Source organism: Micromys minutus, assembly GCF_963924665.1.
Source record: "Micromys minutus genome assembly, chromosome: 5".
Classification (NCBI taxonomy): domain Eukaryota; kingdom Metazoa; phylum Chordata; class Mammalia; order Rodentia; family Muridae; genus Micromys; species Micromys minutus.
This window is the reverse complement of record NC_137974.1, coordinates 68,287,237-68,312,076: the sequence shown is the minus strand read 5'-3', so window position 1 is coordinate 68,312,076 and position 24,840 is coordinate 68,287,237. Positions and strand designations below refer to the sequence as shown.

Sequence of the window (24,840 nt, the reverse complement as noted above, 5' to 3'; positions counted from 1 at the left end):
TTTTGCTTTTTTTCTGAAATGTATCTATTCAAATCAACAGTCACAGCTTTCTATTGAAATGCAGTTTGAACTGGGAGCTTACAGTAGCAACTCTTAACCTCCTTTACAGTCTCATCTATACATAAACTGCTTATATGGTTCAAAGAGCCACATTGCCTACTTTATGAATCAAGTAGAAGGAAACACTACCCATGGCTCTCTGCTCAGCTCCATAATGCCTGGAAGCCTTTGACATCCTTGACATGCCTAGAGGTATTGTGAAATCCATCTTGTGTGCAGTAGACCTTCACAACAGGGAGAAAGGGTGAAGAACAATCTTTGTGGACTGTGGAGGGATTTAGAGGGTTCATAAGAGACTTACTTCCAAAAGAGAAACACCCCAGAAGTCACTCCTGGCACAAGTTTCTTTGTGCCACCCTTGCCTTTCGTTCCTTGCATATTTCCCAAGAATATCCATTCACGTTGTTACTGTGACACTAGTCCCTTTTGCTGCTCACCTTTGCAGTGAATTTCCTAGCATGTGTTATGCACTAGAACCAGTGGCTTCCAGCCGAGGAGTCTGGAATACTCTTATTGCCTTCTCTTGCTATATCAGGATGCTGTTCCATTTGTTTAAATGCAGCATCTAACCTACCTTGATAATCACTGCACCATGGTACTCGGTTCAATGGTCAGAGTTCTGGAGTATGAGCAAAGGCCCATAGTTTACCCTATTTGTGACATTAATAGAATAAGGCCAGACCAATAGAGAGTGCATTATGGGGAGATAAGCATTCCTCCTGAATGGGATGGTCAAGCAAATACAACTCCAGTAGGAAAGGTTTTATTCCTCTTACCCTGCAATTTCTTAAGACTACGGAGCACGCTACTAAGCAAGAGACAGCCCATTGATTTGCTCAGCAAATCACCTGCCACAATGCTCTAAAAGGTAGCAGAAGACTGAATTTCAAATTTCTATTAAAAGCAGTGTCTGGAAAAGAATGTTTTCATCGCCACAGCTTCGTCAAAGCTAGTGAGACTAAAGAAGAAAGCAAGCTCTCCTTACTTATTCCTGTTTCTTGGCCATGGCTCCTGAGTATCTCCGGGAAAATCAAGGAAGGAAAACATCCTTTACATGTCAACAAAGAAAATAGTAAAATCATCCTTTAATCTTGAATGCTTGACAGAAAGGTCTCATTTTCCTACCAAATCATGACATAGCCCACAGCCTGATCGTCGGGGCAAAACACCTTTTCAGCACTTGTGACAACTCATGCTGACCTTGTGATTACAGGCACACCTCTTAAGAAATGTATGGTATGTTAATGGTGATTTTAAATCTCACTAAAGAAAGCCACTATTGAGATTTTAGCTTCCAGAATGCTCAGTTAGAATCCAAGTGAGCAAATTCAATATATCAGGCTTGCAACCTTCTAAGCTACTTTCTATACTACAGTGACTTGTAATGGTTTAATATTTCCACTAAATGAATTCAAACAGGTCTGTCTTGATGGTTTTCACTGTTGCATATTGGATTTAGTAAGATGTGATATATTATTGTATAATACATCTTTCTGTGCCAACTTTTTCACAAAATAGCTAGCCTACTTAGTTTAGAAAAAGGAAGCACGCTGGTCCATTCTTTCTCAGCTGGGCACTGTGGGATTTAGAACAAGACAATTCTCTGCCATGTGAGATTATCTTTGTGTGTGTGTGTGTGTGTGTGTGTGTGTGTGTGTGTCTGTGTGTCTGTGTCTGTGTGTCTGTGTGTATGTATGTATGCATATATATATGTATATATATGTATGTATATGCGTACAATAACATTTCATTTTAAAAGAGGCCATGAATTTGAAAGAGAGCAAGGAAAGGTATATGGAAGAGTTGAGAGGGAGGAAAAGACAAGGAGAAATGCTGTAATTATATTATAAGCTCCAAAAAAGACGAAGAAGAGCAGAATGTGTTTTGTCCTCAAGGTTCTCAAGTCATATTAAATAGCCTTTATTCATAGGGACGACAAAAATTCTGTGTGTGTGTGTGTGTGTGTGAACGTGTGCGTGTGTGTGTAAACTTGTGTGAACTTTGTGCTTAAACTCTAAAATATTAATAAATGCTTTTTTACTGTAGTAAAATAATGGGTACTAAGCAACACAGAAATAGAACATTTTTTTAAATTTCTACAATTTACCTTTCAAAACAAAAGATCTTGGATTATTGGATAGTTAAGTGATTCTGATTGTTATCTAGCATGGAACAGATTCAGCAACAGTATCTTAGAACAGATCTGAGATAGTCCGCACGTATCCTATTGTAACCATGGAAGTCAGACTGTCTGGTTAGAATCCCAGCTCCTCCAGTAGCTACAAGTCACATCACCCTATTTATCGTCCCAGTTTCCTTATTTGCACAATGGGAAAATCAGATTATTAGTACTTGCCACTGTCCTGAGAGAATCAAAGGAGTCACCATGTAAGCAGCAGTAGAAAGGTGCTCGGCACACATAAGAATTGTGTAATCAATCATTTCCTTTTATCAGAAACTTGCAGGTGTGACATACTATTTTTAATAGATGCCCTTTCATTAATTTCTTTCCATTCAACCTCAGAAGAGTAGGTCTCAGTTATTCAGTTTAGTCTCCTCTTTATGTTTATTTTGATCTTCAAAACACCCTATGACAAAATTACTGTAACTGACATTCCTCCAATTATCACACAAATCTCCATATACAAGTGTGATCTATACTGCTAATTACAGAGGACCCTGAAATCACAGAACCAGAAAGTATCAACTGGTGACAGCTGTTGCCTTTGCTAGGAAGCAAGATTAGATCAGTAGATAGGGCAAGGAATTAATTAGTAGCTTAAATTTTTTAATAAATAATATTTTATACCATCTGACTTTTTAAAATGCTATATTAAATGCACAGTAGATTTTTCCAATAAAAACTCTGCAGTCTACTTGCTTTATGTGACAACATCCCTTGGCTTTTATTTTGCCTTTAGAGAAAACTTTCTATCTCTCAGAACATGCATTTACGACTGACATGCTGCGGGGAATCAAATTACTGAGATCCCTAATAATAGATGCTCATCCATGCCTTACGTTTCAAATACATTGCATTTGATGCTTTGTGCTTTTTAACTTAAAGTTTTGTAATTAAAAACTCCTTCCATATCTCCACCATTCCTCAAGGTCATGACCTCTTCTATAATCTCCCCTTCTCTCTCTCTCCTCTCTCTCTCTCTCTCTCTCTCTCTCTCTCTCTCTCTCTCTCTCTCTCTCTCTCTCTCTCTCTCTCTCACACACACACACACACACACACACAACCAAGTTCATTTTATGATGTTTTTATGCACATGTGTCTAGGGCTGATACCTTTTTTTTTTAAGATTAGATAACTCATAACTAGGCACATCCCTTGGGGGAGATGATTCCTTTCTTTCCAGCCACTGATTGCTGACAGTTCTTCATCCAGAAATGGGGCCTTGTGAAATTTCCTTAACCTGCACTGGCTTGTCAACAGATGTTGTCATTGTACAGGTCTTGCTTAGGCAACCATATTGCCAAGGTTTCATGGTCACAACTCTTCTATCTAGAAGGCACAGTCCAGGCACTAAAGACTTATGCTCACATTTCTAAACAAGTTTTATGCATTTGTGCTGTGCCTTTTCCCCCACTCTGGCACTCAGTAACATTGACAGCAACAACAGCATGACGGGCAGAGAAAAATTGAGCTCGCAGAAAGCATTACCGAGCTGCTTTTCGGAGCCTATTACAAACCCATAGCCTTAACATCACAGTACTTTGTCACAGGGGACATAAGTTCCATGGGTCTACTTCCAGAGCTATAGCTGCAGGAGCTTAGTGAATACATTGCTTCTCTGCTGCATTTTGTTCTCTATGACTTAAAGAACAGTTGTCACATAGCTGTCAACCAGAGTGGGAAACACCACAAAAAGCACTATTAATTATCTCTTGCTTGCACTAAAAATATAATAAATAATTTTTGTTAAGAGACAGCCTAACTAACTGTTCTTACAACTATGATCCTGAGCATCTCTTCAAAATAACTACTGTGTATACCTTTTTTAATGCAGATGCCCTGACTACCTAGGATTATTCACTAAGCACTATTCTTTTTCTGAGTCCCAAATGCCATATTGCAGTCTTAAGCACATCCAATAGATTGTCAGGCTAGTAACATTGAAGTGGCCTCCCACTTAATTAGAAAAAAACATTGTTCCCATATCTATATGTTTTGACCTCTGACCTTGACTTAATATATGTCATAAGATGCTACCTTAGTGACTTTTCCACTTGCTGTTTACATCACCTGTACACTTTCCCCTGGGACTGTTCTGGAACGGAAACCTTCTAAAACAGCAGTCCCCTGTATGCAGAGGTAGTGTCTAACCATTCCACCTGAGGCAGCTCCTTCCGGCATTTGTCTCACTATGCCTACCGAAATGCTCACTGTCTATCTCACAAGTCCCATAAATGGCAAGAATCTTAACTTTGTGAAAGAAACTTTGTGCATTTATTTATTTACTTGCTTACTTATTTGTAGCAAGAATGAATTTTTATTCAAAACAGCTGTAACAGGGAATTGAAGAGAGGGGGTCAGGCACATGTCCACATATAACAAGGACCAGGCTGTAGATGTGGACAGTGGCATAGAGGAGACAATGTGGGGGAATTAGTAAAAAGGGATATCAAGTATGGCACAGTTCTGGTCTAGGGGAATTCTTTCTAATGATAGCCAGGGACGAGAGGTCACAGGGAGGGGATGAAGAGCACACTCGATTAATCCTGAGATTTGCCAGAGGAAAACTAATTCCACCATGTGTGCCAAATTTAAAGTAAGCTTTTTTAAATATTAACTAATGACCAAGAGATGAATTTTTTTGTCATCCCCATTCCCTGGAATTTCCCCACTAAAAAGGGCCTCAAGCCATGAGTTGTAGCGGTTTAGGTTTATATGGACAAATTTATAGGCCACCGTAATTTCCCATGATGCTTTATTATTGTCCAAGAACTACAACTCCTAGCATTTCAGGAAGTTACCTGGTCCTTGGGCAGGTGGGACTTATGGGTTAATTTAAGACATTGCGATTTCAAGGATGAAAAAGTTTTATATGCTGACTTAGCAATACTTTTAGATAGCCAGTTGAGCAAGCCAAGGGAAGCCAAGGACAAGGCAAGGGCATGGTTTAGACTTAGGAAGAGCACTTACAGGAACCTGATTAGCATTAGGTTATAGAGGTAATTTTTGTTACCACCTTCTTCTCTTGTGTCTGATCTCCAAACTGGTGCAGAAATATAGAGAAAGCTACTAACTCAAGACAAAAGTAAACATGTTACAGTTTCTCTTAGCCATGGTGGAGAAAGGTTACTTTTTCTAATATATATTACTTGATGCATTATTGCCAACATTAACATTTCAGCAAACAGTATAAAAAGCATTAATGAACTATCTAACATTATTTTCTTATACTATGTATCATAAACCAAACTGGAAATGCAGCTCAGTAGTAAAGAACTTGATGGCATGCTCATGGCTAGTTTTTATCACTGAGAAGAACTGGACCAGAGAAGAAGAGTAACCAGTGTGCAGATACTTTATCAGACAGCATAGGTCTAGGATAGTGAGGGGCTACAAGGCACCGGGGAAAAATTCAGTGGACACATAGATAAATCAGTGCTAGAAATCCATTCACAGAAATGTAACTTGTCTCCCCATAAGAGGTTAGGACATTATTCTGCCAGGTTTTACTCTCAACTGTCTACTGCTTTAGAAAAAAATAGATAGATATTCCGAATAAAATTCCAAATAAAATGTAGTAGACTACTACACATTAAATATTACTTATTCAACACTAAAACAATGATTAAAATATATCAAGGTATTTCTTCATTTCAAAGTTGAGGTTTTTTTTTTTTTTTTTTAAGTTGAATGTTTTAATCCATCCCTTGTTCTTGTTAATGTCTTACATGGTTTTCACATCCTCTGTGCAACAAAAATTATTTCATCCACTTACTTTCATTACTTTGGTTTGCTAGTGGATTCCATATGGAATACCTGTAGGTGCTGGGGTGTGTATTATATATATATATTCACTACAAAATTCCCAGGCAGTGATAGCTTGCTCCCTCAGCTAGGAACAGCAAAATGTTTAGACTTACTGTGTATAATATCACTCCCAAATGCTTCCGTTTCCATTATTTCTTCTCTCTTGTCCCATGTGCTCAAAATGAAGGAAGGTACCACCCTTATTTACCAGTGGTCAGGATGTGTCCATCTGACTCACCTTCTATTTCCACAGTGAACACAATCAGCTAAAGAATTGATGTGGCCATCACCAACTGAGTACCAGAAGAAACACCCCACAATCAGGAGGATTTGTGAAAAAAACAATCTAACAAATTTTCTCTCTTGCATTATCTTTGTAAATCCAGGTTAAAAAAGAAAAAAATTAGAAAATGAAACATAGTTTCAAATGGACAAGATGCTACATTTTCCCTTCAGCCCTGGGAGTGACAGGCTCTGTAACCTTCCTCCCAATAATTAAATTTCTTGATAGAGACACGAACATGTTTCTCGATGTAATGCATGAATTTTTTTGGCAAGCTTTATAAAGGCTAAATCAATGCTAAATCAGAGGTATTTACAACATCCACAAATTTAATCCAAAGAGGATATTTCAAAGCTCATATAGATCTAAATGATGGTCCCCCAGATGGTGAATTAATGTAATTTTAGCAGGAAACCAAGTTGTGCAAATATGCAATATTGAGGCCCCGCGCTGCTTTAATGTTTCTGAAGCAGCCGCAGTGCAGATGGTGCCTATCACAGCGTTGCCAGTTGCAGGTTTCTGTACTAGAGAGCAGAGAACGGGGTTTGGGAGTCCGGGGAAGCATGGATGACTTGGCTACTAATAACCTGTCAGTAATTCAAGTTTTTGGTGACTCTTCTGTAAGAAATTATTTTTGCTATGTTCTTTTCAGGGTTTGAAAGGTGACTTGGGACCTCAAGGTCCACCTGGCCCAAAAGGAGAAAAGGTACTGTATCTACCCAAAGCCCACCCCCCCCCACGCTCGCGCGCGCGCGCGCGCGCGCGCGCGCGCACACACACACACACACACACACACATACACACACCCTAAATCGAGTGACTTCTTGTCGATCCTATCTGGTTACACAAGCATCCTGACTATGGCGGAAGGCTGTTGTATGAAAAGCTTCTGAGTGAGGAAAGCCTTTCGGTTGCTTCGGTGTGAGAGACTGTGTGTGCAGCCACTAGTTGACATTAACACAGGAGTGAAACCTCCTGTTTCTCACCTTTGCTTGGCAGCCTGAGTGTTCCATCAGCACATTAGCAAAGGTGTCCTGTGTCAGGAAACTCAGCCAACAACACAAAGCTGTCACCTTAATGACCAGGCAGGTGGTGCTGGGGGGAAGGAAGCTCACTTTCTGCCTGCCCTTCAGACCAAATGATCTATTTCTTATGTACCCCCATCTCCACCCCCACCCCACTCTGTACTATTTCATAATGGCATTTTGGATGTGGCCTCTTAGTGACAGTAATGAATATTAAATCCAAGGGTTGTGTTGAGTGCAGTAACAAGGCAATCCTGATTTCATGGGAATTGTACATATCTACATTTTATTCTTCATGCTGAGCACATACAGAATTCCATGCCTTTCTTCCACATTTATCTCTGCACTAGAGATGCTCTCACAGAGCAGTCCTTAGTAACCGATTTAAGCTCCTTAACAATCACCACTTTATTCACATGTCCCCAAAAGAATGGATGGATATACAATGCTCTATCTTAAAACCTAATAACTAAGTTTAATGAGAAGAAGAGAAAATCCTAGACATACTTAGCATGACAATCCCATGGCACACAGCATTGACACGTGGACTCCATCATGTTCAAGGCAACAAAAGCCCAGCAAAGGCACTTGGTCCTGATGACTATGGAGTTCTCAATAAATGACTAGAGCTCCTGAGACAGAAAAGCACCAGCAGTGACACATCATGAACTCTGGATGCTTTTTCAAAGACTTGTTTAAAGACAGGGTCTTACTGGAAACCTCTAGCTAGGCTGGAACTTGCAATGTCAGTGTGGCTGGCCTTAAAGTCACAGAGATCCTATTGCCTCTGCCTTCTGGGTGCTGGCATGTAAAGTCCAGCATTTTCAAGGACTTTTTGGTAGTCAAGATACACATACTTGGGAACCTGTCTTCACATAGGTCAGCGAAGCAATTCTAAGGCTGGAAGATATGCACAGAAGGGACTTTCTGAAAGCTGGAGGCACAAGTAATGCCCATTCAGCAGAGCCTAGGAGAGGCTGTGGGGACAGTTCCTTGCAGCTGCAAGGCACAGAGTGGTGGCGGTGGGGGTCCACTTATTATTTCTGCTGATCCTCATACAAACTTTGTCAGAAAAATTATCTGTCACCATGAGGCTTCCCAGCTGCTCCGTTGGCAAGTAACCATAATTGGAAAGATAATTTTTTTTCTAATTTTGGATTCATACTCAAAAGAATAAAAACATTAGATTATTTTAGTTTTTCAAAACCCGTTCTGCTACTGCAGAAAGCGTGAGGGCACAGAGGCATGTTTTTATACCATAAGCCCCAAAGGGAGCGTGATACAGCTCTCATTACGCAGGAAATCTAATCAAGAAGAATTCTATTTTTTATGACCTTTCAAATTGTGAATTTGCTGGTAGTGAAATTGGGAAGGGTTTGGGGGAAATTCGGAAACAGGGGAAGAATATGACCAAACTATATCATGAAGTTCTCAAAGAATAGATGAAAATGTAAAAAAGAAAAGATTTATCTTTACATATGGCTTCTCTCCATAACCTCTTAAACAATGTACAGAAAGGTGCTGCTGTTTAACTGCAACTTTCCTTTCTCCTATTTTAGGGTGATATGGGACCCCCAGGGCCACCAGCCTTAACTGTAAGTAATGTTAAAGGGAAAAAATTAAAACTGAAATGTTCCGTTTGCTATTCAGACTGCATCATGACTGAGATACAATTTATGCCACACAAGTATTACAGGAATTCATAGTGAACTTTGAAAATGCCTAGCAAACCTTCTCATTTTAAATATGAACTCCTCCCCTGAGCGATGATATACTTGACCCCAAAGTCTTAGGGGTATTTTTTTAAATAGAAGTCTGTAACTAGTATCTACCTCAAAACAAATTTCTACATCTTTACCATGCTTCATAGTTGTGTCCTTATGGTTGATTAGGCACTATTTTAAAATAAAATGTATATTATGAGTAAATGGTAGTGGTCAGTTTCACTTGGCCTAAAAATTGTAAAAGCAACACTAGATATAACCATCCAATAGCTTCTTTTCCTCCTCTCTTTTTTCTCTTTTTTCTTCTCTCCTCGCTCTCTCCCCTTCCCTCCCCCTCCCTTGACTCTCCCCCCTCCCTTACCCTTCCTCCCCCTCCCTCCCCCTCCCTTCATTTCCCTTTCCTCTCCCCCCCTCATACACACACCACACACACACACACACACACACACACACACACACACACACACAACTGAGAACTCTCTATGTTGATCAGGCTGGCTTTGAACTCATAGAGACCCACTGGGCTCTGCCTCCCAAGTGCTGGGATTAAAGTGTTAAAGTGTGGGCCACCACACCCAGCCAAGAGATATGCTTTCGCCACTGATTGTAACTTTGCTTTCGAACCTACCAGAGACTATTTTCCCATGACTTACTTATAGGATTTGCAAATGATAAAATGGCAGAAGATTGGTGAGAAAAGTTAATGATGTGCATGTGATAGGATTGTCGCCAAGTAAATGTTTCATAATTTCTCAAGTGTTTTATCATAAATATGTGGAGTTTCCCTATTTACACACAATCTGCCATTATAAATTTTCTAAAGGTTTTCATTTAACTTAAAGATTCTATTCTTAATTTTTTAAAAAAAGGGGGGAAGGAAAAGATCAAAATAAGGTGTAGCCTAAAGTCTGTCATCTTTCATGTTGATATTATCAATGCTGTAAATCAAACATGAAGTCGTTAATATTCAAAGACCCATGAAGATGATAGAGGTGAGGTTAGAGATGTCTCAGGTACCCGGGGTGGAGCATTGCTGGCATAGAACATGGGAATCTGAAGGGCTGTGCTTTCATGTATGTGTGTTTGTCTTAGGACTTGAACACCCCAAATGGAATGAAAGAATTGTCTTGTTCACTTCATTTCCCAACTTTAATTTAAAGCAGACAAATACTTCATGTTATAGAGGAAACCCAAGAAGTAAAACAAGGGACCTTACTCTAGAAGAGCAAAAATCTTGAAGGTTTTTATTTACAAACTTTAATGAAATAATTTTGAAAGAGAATTTTTACCTTTATGCCTTTCATTTTATATATTTTGGAATTAAGATTTCATTTGGGGTGACTTAGAGTTAGGTTTGCTCATCTTATGCAAAGCATGCGGCTGTTTCTCAGCTCAGTCATATGTTTAACTGCTTAGTCACTTGGTTCCCTAGCCATTTCCGGCTCCTGTGAAAAGCTGATATGTGAGCTCTTTATTATTTCACTTGAAATAAGGTTTAGGACCCTCAGTCAAGAAATTATATTGGAATCTATCTACACTGTGAATGGCCCCTAGCAGCTGATTCCTCTCTTCTAAGAAACCTCCTCATGGTGGGCTCTATGCCTATCATCCAGGATTTATTACAGAGACAAAGCTAAGATATTTTGCTCTGTGATATCTAAAAATATAACAAATCCAAATTCTAATTAGAAAGCATTGCATTTTATTTTATAAAATGAAATAATAATAAATATGTGGATATTACTATTTGCTATACTGGTCACCAACTGGCTTCCCTGTGTAAACTATCAACAATCATCTAAAAACAGGGGTGTGTGCTGAATATTTAATTGATTTTATGATGCATGTTAATATTTTATTAATTGAAATAACTGCTAGCAGCCTTCTGGGAAGCCAAAAATGGCTAACTGTTCTGTAATATATTAAACAAGACAATGATAAATCAGAGAGCTCATCCCTAGTAATTCTTAAAACTAGCTTCCCACTAAAATCTATCGGCAGGCTTTAGAAAATACCAGTGTTGGGTCTTCATCCCACCAAATTCTAATTTAATAGGTCGAATGTTGGACCAGCACATTTTTTGAGTTCCACAAGTAATGTGTGGGAAACCATTGTTTACAGAAACAAGGGAAACAAGCTTTCTTTCCATCCCAAGATTTTTTTCAGAATGCTGCAGTGCCCTGGTTTTCCTTTGAAGTCCAAGTTAATGAACAGCAATAAAGAAATATCTTTATCTTTGGGGAGGCAAACTGGTAAAAGTCACGATAGGAGACTGCTCAGTTAAGGAGCGGGGATTAGGGTTAGGAATGTCCTTCCATTACAACCTTAACCCAGCCACTTGAGTATGCCTGCTGGGCTAGATGCCTTAACACTTCTCAAAAATTGAAAGTGCACATAAGCCACCCAGGGAATCTTACTCACGTGCACAGTTTTATTCTGTAGCAGTAGGGCTGAGAATAGAAATTATGCATTCTCAGAGGTAGCCACTTGGGAGTTGACAGTACTCCTCCTGGTCCATGGATCAAACAGGGCTTCATACTCTCTCTATCTCACTGCCTCATTTCATAAGTCAGTGGATCCCCATCTTTACTTCATATTCAAATTAACACAGATACTTTTAAAAATGTATAGCATTAGTAGTGTTTGTGACTGACATGAAAATCTTGGGGTAAGTCATGTGTCAGTCAGCTTACGTTTTTCTGAGGCTGCTTTTGCATGGTTTGAGACTCACTAGCTTGAAGGCCCAGCTAAAGATTTTTTTCTACTGCTTCCTCTTGAAATTCTTGAACAAACATTTGGAAGTCACTCACAAGCCTGTATTTGTATCAGAAACACCCTGCATGACAACTTGTAGGACTTCTAGGCAAGGCTAAACTCTAGACCTAGATGATACCTAATATGGGACACCTGATTACCTCTTGAGAACAATGAATTTTATCTGGACATATTTTCAACTCACCAGCCAACCCAAGAGCCACATTTCTTTTTTTTAAGCAAGCCCACAGCATTGACACCTTCAAGACATAGCATCCTAAAGACTCTCCAAGTTCACACGGCTGAGATGAGTAAACAGTGAACAGGCCAGACACCTTTCCTCATCTAAATCACAGTGCTTATTCATCTTGATTGAATATACAGCTTCGTTTAACAGTGAATGCAGAGAAACAGTAATTAATGACAATGTCTTTGCATCAAGCAGGTTCGTGGGTGGTTGAGTTTATTGCTGTTATTTCTCTATATCCCTGTAAATCACTATGCTTAGGCCATTGGTTTACATTCTTTTCTTTTCTTTTTTTAAACTTTTAATAAGTTATGAAAGAAATACTATTATGCTGGACTTGGTGATGACACACTCTTTTTATTATTACTATCTTTAATTTTTATTGATTCACAGTTTTAAAACTAAAGTAAAACCACACTGTAAGTAATCCAATATTGGGTACCAACCCAATAGGCATCTTTCCTAAATGCACCAAGCCAAAAGAAAAGTGGCTCCTTCTCTCTCAGCAGCAATCAACCATCAGCTAGGTCTAGAGTCCCTCTTCTCCCATGCTTACAAAATGAGATTATAATAGAATTAAATTATTTACCCCTTCCTTTTCCTCCCCCCAAATCCTTCTATATACATAGCTTTGCTTTCTTTCAAAACCACCTATTTTCATTAAGTATTATTTGTTTCTTATTTGTACTTTCTAAGTTCTCATCTATGACTGGGTCTCAGTGAAGGAAGTGGGTAAAAGAGTAAGAGAAGCCAATTTGCAAGGAATAGAGAGAAGGAAAGTTGGTAAAATGTCATGAAGTACAGAACCTCGGAAGCAGGCTCACCAGGGAATCTCAATCATGCCAGTTCTAGCCCTCCCTGCCATCTCACAACCATGGACTCTATCCCCTAGTAAAGGAAGCCTTAGAAAACCAACACAGAGAAGAGGGCTAGCAAGAAGATTGACCACAATGGCACTGCAGTTTAAATGCCTCTTTGACTCATGGAAATAGTTCACGTTCAGATGCCAGAGCTGAATCCCTTTGATAACCTTTGTATCCTTCTGTTGATTCACCTGCATGGGTCATATAGACAGAACTTCAAAGGAACCATATGAGGGTGGGAAATAAAAAATAAAACTGAACAAAAAGGAGTTGGAAGGAAAAGAAGAGACAGCAAGAATGGATGGGAGAGAGGGAAGAAGGAAGACATACAGGATGTATGGGAGGAGGGAGAAAGAAAGAGGAATACTTTGGAGACAGAAGATGTAGAAATAAATGGGTGGTAGTTACACCTCTACCTCTTCTATCTTTAGCCTTAACAACTCTGTCAGTCAACTTGACTTGAAAAATCTGAATGATGATCTTTCCAGTTGCCTTTTTTAAAGCTTTTCCAGATTATTCTAATAATAACACATTAAGGAATAACCTTAAGGACAACCCTGTGAATCTGGGCATGAAACACAGTGCACAAAATCTTGTCCAAGAATCTTTCCTAAATATACCAAGTTTAGATAAAAGTGTCTCCTCCTCTTTCAGCAGCTGTCAAAAATCAGCTAGGTCTAGAGTACCCCTTCCTTCATATTAGAAAAAAAAAGATTATATAATGACATCATTTGCCCCTTCTCTTTTGTCCCAACAAACCCTCCCATATATACATTTTGATTTCTTTCAAATAGTCTTTTTTCATTCATTGTTGTTACATATATATGTATGTATACTAGCTATATAAATATAATTTGCTCAAGGAAATATATGCATGCTAACATAGAGCATAGGCCTCAATCCTACACAAAGAACTAAAAGCAACTAAGGAATGCCGAGAGAAGGAGAAATGGTCTCCACCAGAAAAGAGCATACAATTGCTTTTCCGATATCAAATGGTCTACGTTGAAAATGTAGAGTTTTTAGATGCCTCTATCTCATTCAGGTCTTGTGAAGGTAAGCATGGTTGCTGTGATTTTATGTATGTAACAGCCGTGCTATGTCTAGAAGACCACATTTCACAGTACCCACCTCTATCTTCCAGTTTCTTAATGCTCTTCTAAGATATTTACTGATCCAGTTGATAGGGTTACTGATAGATGTCCCACCTACAGTCAAGACTGGTCTCTTGTTCTTAGCAGGCTGAACAACAATGCTCCTCTGTATTAGCCACTGCCCACTGCAATAACAAACTTCTCTGATGGAGGTTGAAGAATAGAAATATAAATATTTTGAAGACAGTTTGATAACATGACCACTTAGAAAATTCTTATCAACAGACCTATGAATCCTATTTTTGGGGCTTGACAGTGTTTAAAGTACCAGTCATGAATTCCTTCCTGTAGAGCAGGCTTCAAATCCAATCAGGGGAGTGGCTGGTTACCATAGACACTTCTTTACTATTACCCCAGAAACATCTTGGCTGAGATACAGTATCCAGTACTGGTGTCTTAGCTCACCCAGCAGCCTGTGTGACACTTTGTACCACTGTGAAAGACAGCCAGCAGGCAGAGTTTTGGCTTAGTTTAAGACTAATTCCTCTGTATCCTACAGCCAAAATATGTGGTGTCTCCAGCAACAGGGTCTTACTCTCTAGTTAAAGAGGATAACCAAAAGCAACAGCAACAAACTCCAACACTTCCAGTGTCTCTGAGGCCTCCCTGGACAATGATTTGTGGGGAAATAACGCTACCCACTGAGCTTCTGTGGCCAAGTATGGGAGCAGTAGAGTTCTATGGATACAAATCAATATTTACTAAGCAGTTTGACAACATGGCCATTCAGAAAGCAATATTAGGCTCTTACCCATGGCCTGTGATCTCTCCATGCATAGGCTTTTATCCAGGTTACAATAGTAGGCATAAATTCTCTCCTGTTTAATATAGAATATGGAACATGATGTACATTGCATGTATTATTTAAGGTAAACAAGTATTAATAACCTAATTTTATTGCTTTAGACATTTTTTAAACAAAGAAAGTAGCTTAGATGTCAACTCTTCTCTTTTAGTGCTAAGGAAATTACAAAATAATATTGACTCCGGATTACTACATGTCTATGTTATAAGCATGTACTTAAGATAATGTTAGACTATAGCTTTTCATACATGGTATTCTTCTGGAATAAGTATTTGCTGTATGCTATTCCTTATCAGCTTTTGAGCCCTAGCCATGTGGATGTTGTAGGTTGTATTTATTATTTTCAACTGACTTGCCTTCTTCCAATAGACAAAAACTTTCTTGCCAATAAAGATAGGAAAATTTTCCTGTTGATATTTTCCTTTACTGACAATGTACAATGTATCAGTTTGTGCTTATCTCTCATGAGCATGAGTGTTTTCTTGGTTATATAAATATAAGTAAAGCCATTGTGTGACAAAGAATGTCTTTTGTTCAATATAATAATATACAGTCTAATTTTCCTCTCCAAAGTAGCTATATGGATTATTGTCCTCTTTGTCAATAAAGGCAACTACATCTCAACAATGCTAAACATTGTTAAATGTTTTAGTTTAAGAACTTTCAAAGGCCTGAAGCACATTCAACTTCTTATGGGGCTTTGTGATATAATATGGAAAACATTACAAATCAAAAAGGGAAAGAGCAGACCACTCCAAAAATTATATTGAGAGAGCAGCTTTTTCAGGAGACAGAAAAATACACTATTCCCTCATAATATTTCTTTTTAATGCTGGTGGTTTTTTATAACCTTAGTAAGGTATCAAAATTTCTACAGGCTTATACATGCATGATACATATAGATAACCATATTATGACAATTTACTCTTCTCTCTTCTTCAAGCATGGAAGCACATATGTTTTATATTAAATGTGATCTTTCTGTTTCTTGTTTTCTGTTAGTTTTGATGTAGATTGTTGTAGTTGCCAATTCACCTCTTCTCTAATGGATCAGGCAGTGCTACACATTCCTTGCTTCCTGCCCCAACGTTCTGGGTTCCTGAATGAAAGACACACACACACACACACACACAGAGAGAGAGAGAGAGAGAGAGAGAGAGAGAGAGAGAGAGAGAGAGACAGAGACAGAGACAGAGACAGAGACAGAGAACCTTATATTTTAATATGCCTTGAACAGCTCAATGGTTGAGCCACTCCCAACCTTCACCTAGCTAACACCTCCCCTCTGATATTTCTGAGTTATTACTTACTAAGGTCTATATTTCATCTTTGCTGCCTTAGACCCAGTTGTGTGTGTGGGGGGGGTGCATTGGGGATGCTCTTTCTCAGCTCTCACATAATGGTATGCTCTCTCCTCTGCACCTCTCATGCCTGGTCTTTACGCCTTTCCTAGCACGGTGGCTCTATCTACTTCCCCCTCCCTCTGATATATTTATACATTTTCTTGTATGTCAAATAATGTTTTATGTTTACCAGTGAATTAGAGGAATTATGTCATGACTTGCTTTCTGTTGCTGTGACAAACACCACAACCAAAGGCACACTGGGAAGGAAAGTGTTTATTTCACCTTACAATGGACAACTGTGAGTAGGTGTGAGAAAAGAACAAAAAGGCAGGGAATGGAGGAATGCATCTTACTGCTTTGTTCCTAATCCCTTGCTCAGCCTGCTTTCTTCCTTCCTTCCTTTTTTCCTTCCTTCCGTCCTTCCTTCCTTTCTAGAAGTGGATTTTTTAAATTGGATATTCAGCCTGCTTTCTTATACAGCACAGCTCAGCCCATTTCCTAATGAGTGACACAGCTTACAGTGTCCTGGACCCTCAGACATCAATAATCAATCAAGAAACTGCCCTACAGACATTGCTAGTGGACAATCTGATGGAGGGAGTTATTCAGTTGAGATCCCTTTTTCTCGGAGACATCTGGATTTGTGTTAAGTTGACCCAAACTAAGCAGTACAAATCCTATATTATGTTATATCTCCCAGGCAATCAATAACACAGTTTTAATGAGTTACATTAGCTGAATTCATATTAGAAAACCCAATTTCTTCTAATTGGCACTAGATCAAACTCCACTTTTTAAATGTTTCCCCTACATGAGACAAGACCAGCCAGAGATTTGAACAGTATTTAGATTCAGAATTTGGGGCAAACTTTTCTCCAGGGCTTTATAACTCCCACCCATTTACTTTCCAGGGATGGCCTTTGACCTAAACCAGTGGGGATCTAATAACCCTTTCAAGGGGTCACATATAGATGTCCTCCATATCAGACATTTGCATTTATAACACAAAACAGTAGCAAAATTATGGTTATGAAGTAACAACAAAAAACAATTTTATGGTTGGGGGTCACCACAGCATGGGGAACTGTATTAAAGAGCTATGGAATTAGGAGGGTACAAACCACTGGTCTAAACTCTAAAGTTTGATCTATCAATTCAGCTTTTCCTGCAGACTTTTCCTTTACTTACTCAGATAAGACCTTGTGTTCAGCCTAAATTTCTTAAAAAAAAAAAAAAAAAAACAATAAAAGGGTCCTATTTCCAAATTTTTGACTCCAGTCTAGTATCTACCAAATGATTTTTCATTTCCATGATTTTATTGCATTTCCAGTGTCTTTAGGTAGTTGTTAGCGCATCCATATGCGCGCGCGCGCACACACACACACACACACACACACACACACACACACACCAACATAAATGCACACACACTCAGGCACACACATGGATATATCATACTTTATGTTTAGCAATACAATTTACATATTAAATAAAACTATAATAGAATGCTTTGATGTTGTTTCCAACAGGAGAAAATGATGAAATTTTCAGATTATAGAACCCTCCACTAGAGTAAAAAAATTAAAACACCTTTTCAAAGAGGGTCAGTGAAACAGCTGCATTCAATGACTTGTCATTTCTAACTCCTTTTGTACTAAGGTCAGAGGAATTAAAACAGAAAGCCCAATTTCCACCAGTGTTCTCAAATATGCATGAGTGATTCTTTCAGAATCCCAGAATGGAAAGTTGAATTCATACAGTCCCCAAGAAAAAACAAAGAAAATTAGGATGAAGTTGAAACTAGAAAAAAAAAAACACAAAAACAAAACAAAAAAAAAATCTTTATATCATCTTTCCTGACCCATGTGACCTTTAACCCACACTCCATCCTTCCTTGTTCTGTCTTTTCATTTAGTCCATAGTTGATAATTTCCTGTTGTTGGTCCAATAGGAACACGTAGATCATTCTAGAAACTTACGATGCATTTTTATGTAACACTGAGTTGCATATAAGTGTCCTAGCTGTGTTGCCTTTGCAAACATTAGCATATAATTTAACCTCTCCCATCATCCTTACCTTTGACAGCTCCCTAGGATCTGACTGTGTCTCACAGTCTCTTCCACTCCCACTCACTCCCAGTTAGTACCATGTTCTCTTGGTTATTTCAGTGACAAACCTGTCATCTCTCTACTCCTTCTATCTGCCTTGAGATTTTTCTTCTATGAGGGATTAAACCCATGGCTTTGCATGTATTAGAGAAACCTCTACCACTGAGCCCTTATCCCCGAGCTTTTCCTGAATACAAAAACCAGAACATCCCTGTTACTATTCTCTGAAAGTCGCCAATGTCATCTTCTGTTTTGATTGTAAACTGACATCCAAATGCAATACAATGGCCTACAAAGTTCTACAGAATTAAATTCATACTGAGCTTCTTAAGCTGTCTCTAATTAGTTCTTTCTGAAAATGTCACAACCTCTCCCTTCCTCCTTCTCTCCCTGCCCACTCTCTCTGTTCCCCCACCATCAGAGCTGTCCATCTTTCTTTTATGCTCTTCCTAATGCATACATAGCTAACATCCTTCCCTGTGGATGCGCTCTCCCCACTCATCACCCTCTCAAGGAGCACACAGGCTACCCTTCTGTAATAATGGCACAGTAAGGGTCTAATGCCATGAGATGGTCCATGCTTTCTTGCTGCACATCTCTTCTGACGTTCTCATGTACTTAGAATTCTGTTTACTACTTTGTTTGTGCTTCCCTTCTCCATATGAATATTAACCTCACACAGGCCAAGGTCTTTGATGGTCCTGCTCTATGACAATAGGAATTAGACATGGTAAGCCACTGAATACAGCGATCACACTGACCCACTTAAAATACAAAGCCATTTTCTTTGGATTCCCAGCAAATCTAACAGTGGTTGACTCATTGTTTGCTCTCAAAAAAAAAAAAAAAAAAAAAAAAAAAACAAACCAAAAAAAAAAAACTGGTGTTTAGTGAATAATTTCTTAACTCTGTAAGGTTGAATTAGCTTCAGTAATTTTGCTTACTGGATTCATCTACCCTAACAGAGTTTGTACACCAACAATTTGGATGAAACTGATAAAGTAGTATGTTTTTAAAGACTTTTTCCAGCACTGACTCCTTTTTTTTTTTTAATCTCTCAAAGGTCATTTGTTTTCGGAAGCTTTCTGCTTCTTCTTAAGTCACTTTCTCAGTGTTCTCACTGTTCAGCTTCTTGAAAGCAGGACAATGACCAGCTGTGACATGCTTCTGTGCCTCTGCCCATTGATCCTGCTTAATGTTCTCAGGTCTCCAGTGAAGGGCAGGGTGGGTGACTGTTGGAGTCTAAACCCTGTGATATGTCTAGTAATTATTCAAGTATACACTGGATAAGGCTTTGACTTACAGTTTATAGAAGCTTTACCTAGGGTTTATAGTCAATCCTAGCTGTATCCATTCATCCATTTCTTAGCACATTGTTGATCTCTTGGAAGGTAGATGTAGTCCTTCATCTATCAAAATACCAAACAAACTGCTGTTAGTTGGGTGCTTTTGCTTTTATTAGCCCAGATTTCAATAGTGTCATAATTTTAATTGAAAGTCTCTTGAATTGATTACTAAGCACAAAGAATAGTTCCATATCAATGTATCCTGCATATGGATACAAACATCTTTAAGCAACGAGTTTAAGAACTGTGACTAAATCATAGTTTTTCTCAATTTGTCTAGTCACCACTATAACAGAAATGATGATTTTTCTACTATCACTGCCAAATAATGAGACAAAATAGATATAATTTAGGGGAAAGAGTTTAAATACCCTAATAAATAATATCTTATTTTATGGATTACAACATAGCATATTGAGACAACTCTTTTCAGAATCAGCTTGTTTCTAATATATCATATCCAAATAAGTGACAAACTACATCCTTAATGTCAAGACGTTTTAAAGAACAAATTTGTTATTGCATTTAAAGTGTCTCTTCTGTTGATATTATAATATACAAAGAAAGTAACATCAGGTCTAAAGAAGAACATTTATTATTATATGCATTAATATTTCCTTGACTGTGATGTGATTTAACTAAGATTAGAGTACAAGGAAAGAAAATTAATCATATTCTGTTTTATAAAAAATGTCACCATAGTTTGGACTAAGGATCTACTGAAATACCTACCCAAGAGTGACTTCAGAAACAAGATAGGGCTACAGCTGAAATAAGAGACTTGGCTGGATCTCTCCATCTCTGCTCCCATCCTTTTGGCTTCTGCATGTCATGTTAGAATAAAGACAGGTGCAGAAGGCACAAGACTACTATTTCTTTCACACACACACACACACACACACACACACACACACACACACTTATTTTAGTTCCTAGCAATATGACTGTTGCTCTGGCCCCATCTCACTGGGAAGTTATTAAATACTCATCCACAGAGCACCAAATGTTTACATAGAGGTGAAAGGTTAAGTCAGTCAGCGACAAAGGGGTTTTATCCATGCTCACTAAGTGATACTTAAGGACCAGCTCTTTGGAGCCCAGATAAACCCTTCCTGCATAAAAATGAGGCATGAATTTTAATCGAGGGAGAGCAAGCTGTCACTCTAAGAAATCTACCGGAAATGCTGTAGGTCATGGAGGGAAAGTCTCAGCTGGTTGTCTATAAGTCAAATGACACTCAGCTAACAGATGACCCTGATGCCTGGGAGTACGTGATGTACACACACTAGGGTAGACTTGAAATAATTTTTTTCTCAGTATGTACACAGACCATTTTTCAGCAAACATGATATGACATTCTATCTTTCCACCTTCCTCTCATCTGAGTACTTAGCCTGTGCAGACACTGTGGGGAGCATGGGGAACAGAAAAGCAAATGGCACTGGCTTTGCCTTTGACCAGTTTAATCCAGACATGAGTTAAGGTTGGTCCCTTTACAGCTAGTATGCAAGTAGTCTACAGACATTTAGTTATTTCCAAAAAAAATATATTATTTATACATTTTTGACTTTGTAATATAAGAAGTTATTTATATTACAGTCAACTCACATACTTAATAATGTTTTCTTATTAAAAAAATAACGAAAGAGCTAAGGCATCCTTATCAAATGAGGAGTGATTCAATCTAAGATTATTTTGAATTCTTGATATATTGAACTGGGTTATTCACATGCTTTTACTTTTTTTAGCAAACACAATTTTTTATTCGATATTATATTTATTTACATTTCAAATGTTGTCGCCTTTTCTGGTTTCCCCCCCCAGGAACCCCTAAACCATCCCCTTTCCCCTACTTCTATGAGGGTGCCCCCCCACTCACCCACCCACTCCCCCTCCCTGAACTGGCATTTCCCTACACTGGGGCATCGAGCCTTCAAAGGACCAAGGGCCTCTCCAACAAGACAATCCTCTGCTACATAAGAGGCTGGAGGCATGGGTCCCCCATGTGTATTTCTTAGTGGTTGGTTTAGTCTCTGGGAGCTGTGGGAGGGTCTGTTGGTTAATATTGTTGTTCTTCCCATGGGGTGGCAAACCCATTCAGCTCCTTCAGTTCTTTCTCTAACTCCTTCACTGGGGACCCCATTCTCAGACCAATGAGACTGGATGTGGGATGGATCCCCAGGTGGGACAGTCTCTGGATGACCTTTCCTTCAGTCTCTGCTCCACACTTTGTCTCTGTATTTCCTCCCTTGAGTATTTTGTTCCTCCTTCTAAGAAGGACCAAAGCATCCAATTTTGGTCTTCCTTCTTCTTGAGCTTCATGCACATGCTTTTTCATTCACTTAACTTTTTTTTTTAATCCAACTCAACAATGGAATTTTTAAAGTACCTGTGAGTGGTTGGGGGAACATCTGTAGAAATGCCTTAACATGTTTTGGGTTTACTTTTGGTTTTTAAATCAGCGCTTTGTAGAGGCTGCACAGACAGTGTTGAACACGGTTAAGAACATAACTGCTCTCCCAGAGAACCCAGATTCAGTTCCCAGCACCCACATGGCAGCTTACAACTACATTTATCTCTATTCCCAGGGGATCTGATACCCTCTCTAGCATCCACACAGACTCTATACATGTGAGGTGTACAGACATATAAACACACATAAATGGAAAATAAGAGTAAAAAACAATCTTTAATATTTGGGATTGTTTGTTTGTTTGTTTGTTTGTTTAAGACAGTTTCTCTGTGTAGCCCTGGCTGTCCTGAAGCTTGTTCTGTAGCCCAGGCTGGCCTTGAACTCCCAGAGATCCAGCTGCCTCTGCCTCCCAAGTGCAGAGGGATTAAAGTCAGGCACCACCACCACCTAGAAAACAAAAACAGTGCTTTTAAAGTTTGTGAACCAAAGACGTAATATAAAGGAACTCATTGATAATGGTAGAAACTGCTGGGGTGGGTAAAAAGGAAACATGGAAATGTTGTAAGTACAGTCCTTGTGCATAAAAACAATTAAAGAAATGTAAATAAAAATAGGAGCTGCCTATATGATGAAAAGCTGTCTTTATATATTTTGCAGAAATACTGTCAAGTCAATGCTTAAAGGCTTTGAATGGTTTATGCTTTGGCCTCAGAAAAGATGTATGCTTTAGAAAAATAGTCGGCCTGCTTGACACGGGTGTGATTCCCATGTCTTTCAGTAGAGGAAGGAGCTGAGGTGAGGAAAGCTCACTCTGCCCTTCAGCTTATACTTGGCTTCTTTCTCACTCATTTAGAAACGTTCTCACCGAACATCTAAATTACACATTTTAAACCTCAACAATTAAACTTTACTAAAAATGAAATAAATTAGCCATGTGGGACTTTTATGATGAGCTTATTTCCATTTTATGCTCAAGAAATGCTGGGCTATCTTGGAAAATGAAGGCAAACACACCTCAGGTGCATTAGAGCCTCATGACATGGACAGATCTTTAAAAAAAGATTATGTACACCAAGGAATATCATTTAAGCCATAAAGCTACACCAAAATTGTTTGAATTTTGTCTCCTTCTATTTAAGCACTTTTAAAATATGTGTAGTTGAGTCTCGAATTGATTGATAGAGGGGGACATTTTCAATGCTCACACTCTCACAAGGACTTATGTCATTCATGCTGATTATCTATGCCGCCCCTTTCATAAGACAACAGGAAGCCCTGTGGTGCAGTTGAGTCACTATACTGACATGTGTCTGAAGCTGGCCGAGTGCCTTGATCATCTATACATTAGTTACTTTATCTATAAAATGTGATCATTTTTGTGCTTTACAATATTGTTGTTAAATGAGGCTTTATACTACTTTACATGCTGTAAACATTTTGGAATAATCACTAGCTCCTAATAACCGCTCACACCTATTGATTGTTGTTATTGCTAATACACCGATATGATTGCAAATAAATATCAGTCCATGTGAAGCTAGAAGGGAGACTCTTATGAAATAATCATTAAAATACTTAAGGGGCTTCCTATGTTTCTGTCACTGGTATGAGGGCATGATCTTTGTCTCTTCAATTTACAACTGTGTACTCTAGAATTGTCAGTACGTAGCACACTCTATGTACTCAGTAAGGAAACAAATACATTTCACTGCACCAGCATATTGTTCGATCATCTGCTTCTGTGTTGAAAGCAGCCCTCTAGAGAATATCGCCTGGGGCATCCCATGACCAGCTCCCTTCTTTCCAGCTCACTTTAGGACATGAGATGAACTTCCCCTGTTCTGAAACCTTTCAGCCATAACAATGCCGGCCACAGCTATGACCACGGCGGCATCCGGCTGACTGGGAAGTCACGTTTTAGAGTGAGAGGCATAATCTCCTTGATTGGAAAAATCATTCCTGTTCAGAATCCTGCACATACAATCAGAGTTGAAGGTGTTCAAACTATTAACGTAGTCAGTCATCCCTTGAGGAAGAGGTTAAAGAAACATTGTGCATACAGTCAATAACACGCTATCGTGAAATATTCATTTCTCTTTCTCATTTCTACCCCTGGTATGTCTCTTATCAACATGTAGGGGTTAAAGCAGAGATTATAAATATCATTTGTAACTACAAAATTTTATTATAGTCTTCCTCAGCTACAGGGTTAGGCATAACTCAATACTAGACAGCTGTCTAACATAAATAAGCCTAACATGAATAAGGCTTAATTCCCAAAACTACAAGGTTCAATTCTCAATACCACACCACCCAAAAATATCCATCAATAAATCAAACAACAACAAGACAGTTCAACCACTCTTTAACTACATACTCTAATATTGATCGTTTCAATAATATATTTTCTTTAAAATATCTCTTCATTTCTCTCTGTATAAAGGAAGGAACAGCTTAACTATAGACTCAACATAAAGAATTACCAGTGGCAAAAACTATGGAAGGTATGGAATAGTTTTCTATTGAAGGATAATTAGCCTGTTACAGACTGTGTCAGGAAGCCTCGAGGCAGCTGCGGTACTCCAGACTGAGAGAAAGTCATGAACACACTTGAGCACGCTTACTTAGATGAAGCACCGTGAGCTTGGCGATTTCTCAGTATCTCTCATCTCAAAGCACTATGTGCCAAGTGGGTGCTCCACCTGCTGTGCTAAGCAACTCC

At 38.7% G+C, this 24,840-nt stretch overlaps 1 protein-coding gene across 1 annotated transcript in view; it reads left to right on the top strand.

Annotated features, from left to right (window-relative positions):
* The window catches only part of COL19A1 (collagen type XIX alpha 1 chain), a gene marked incomplete at both ends in the record, with an annotated part of 301,963 nt that overhangs the window by 104,471 nt on the left and 172,652 nt on the right, over positions 1-24,840 (top strand). Inside the window, 2 exons of the mRNA XM_080916766.1 lie at positions 6,985-7,038; positions 8,917-8,952. Of these exons, the coding sequence (XP_080772892.1) occupies positions 6,985-7,038; positions 8,917-8,952 (90 nt within the window). The remainder of the gene's footprint in view (positions 1-6,984; positions 7,039-8,916; positions 8,953-24,840) is intronic.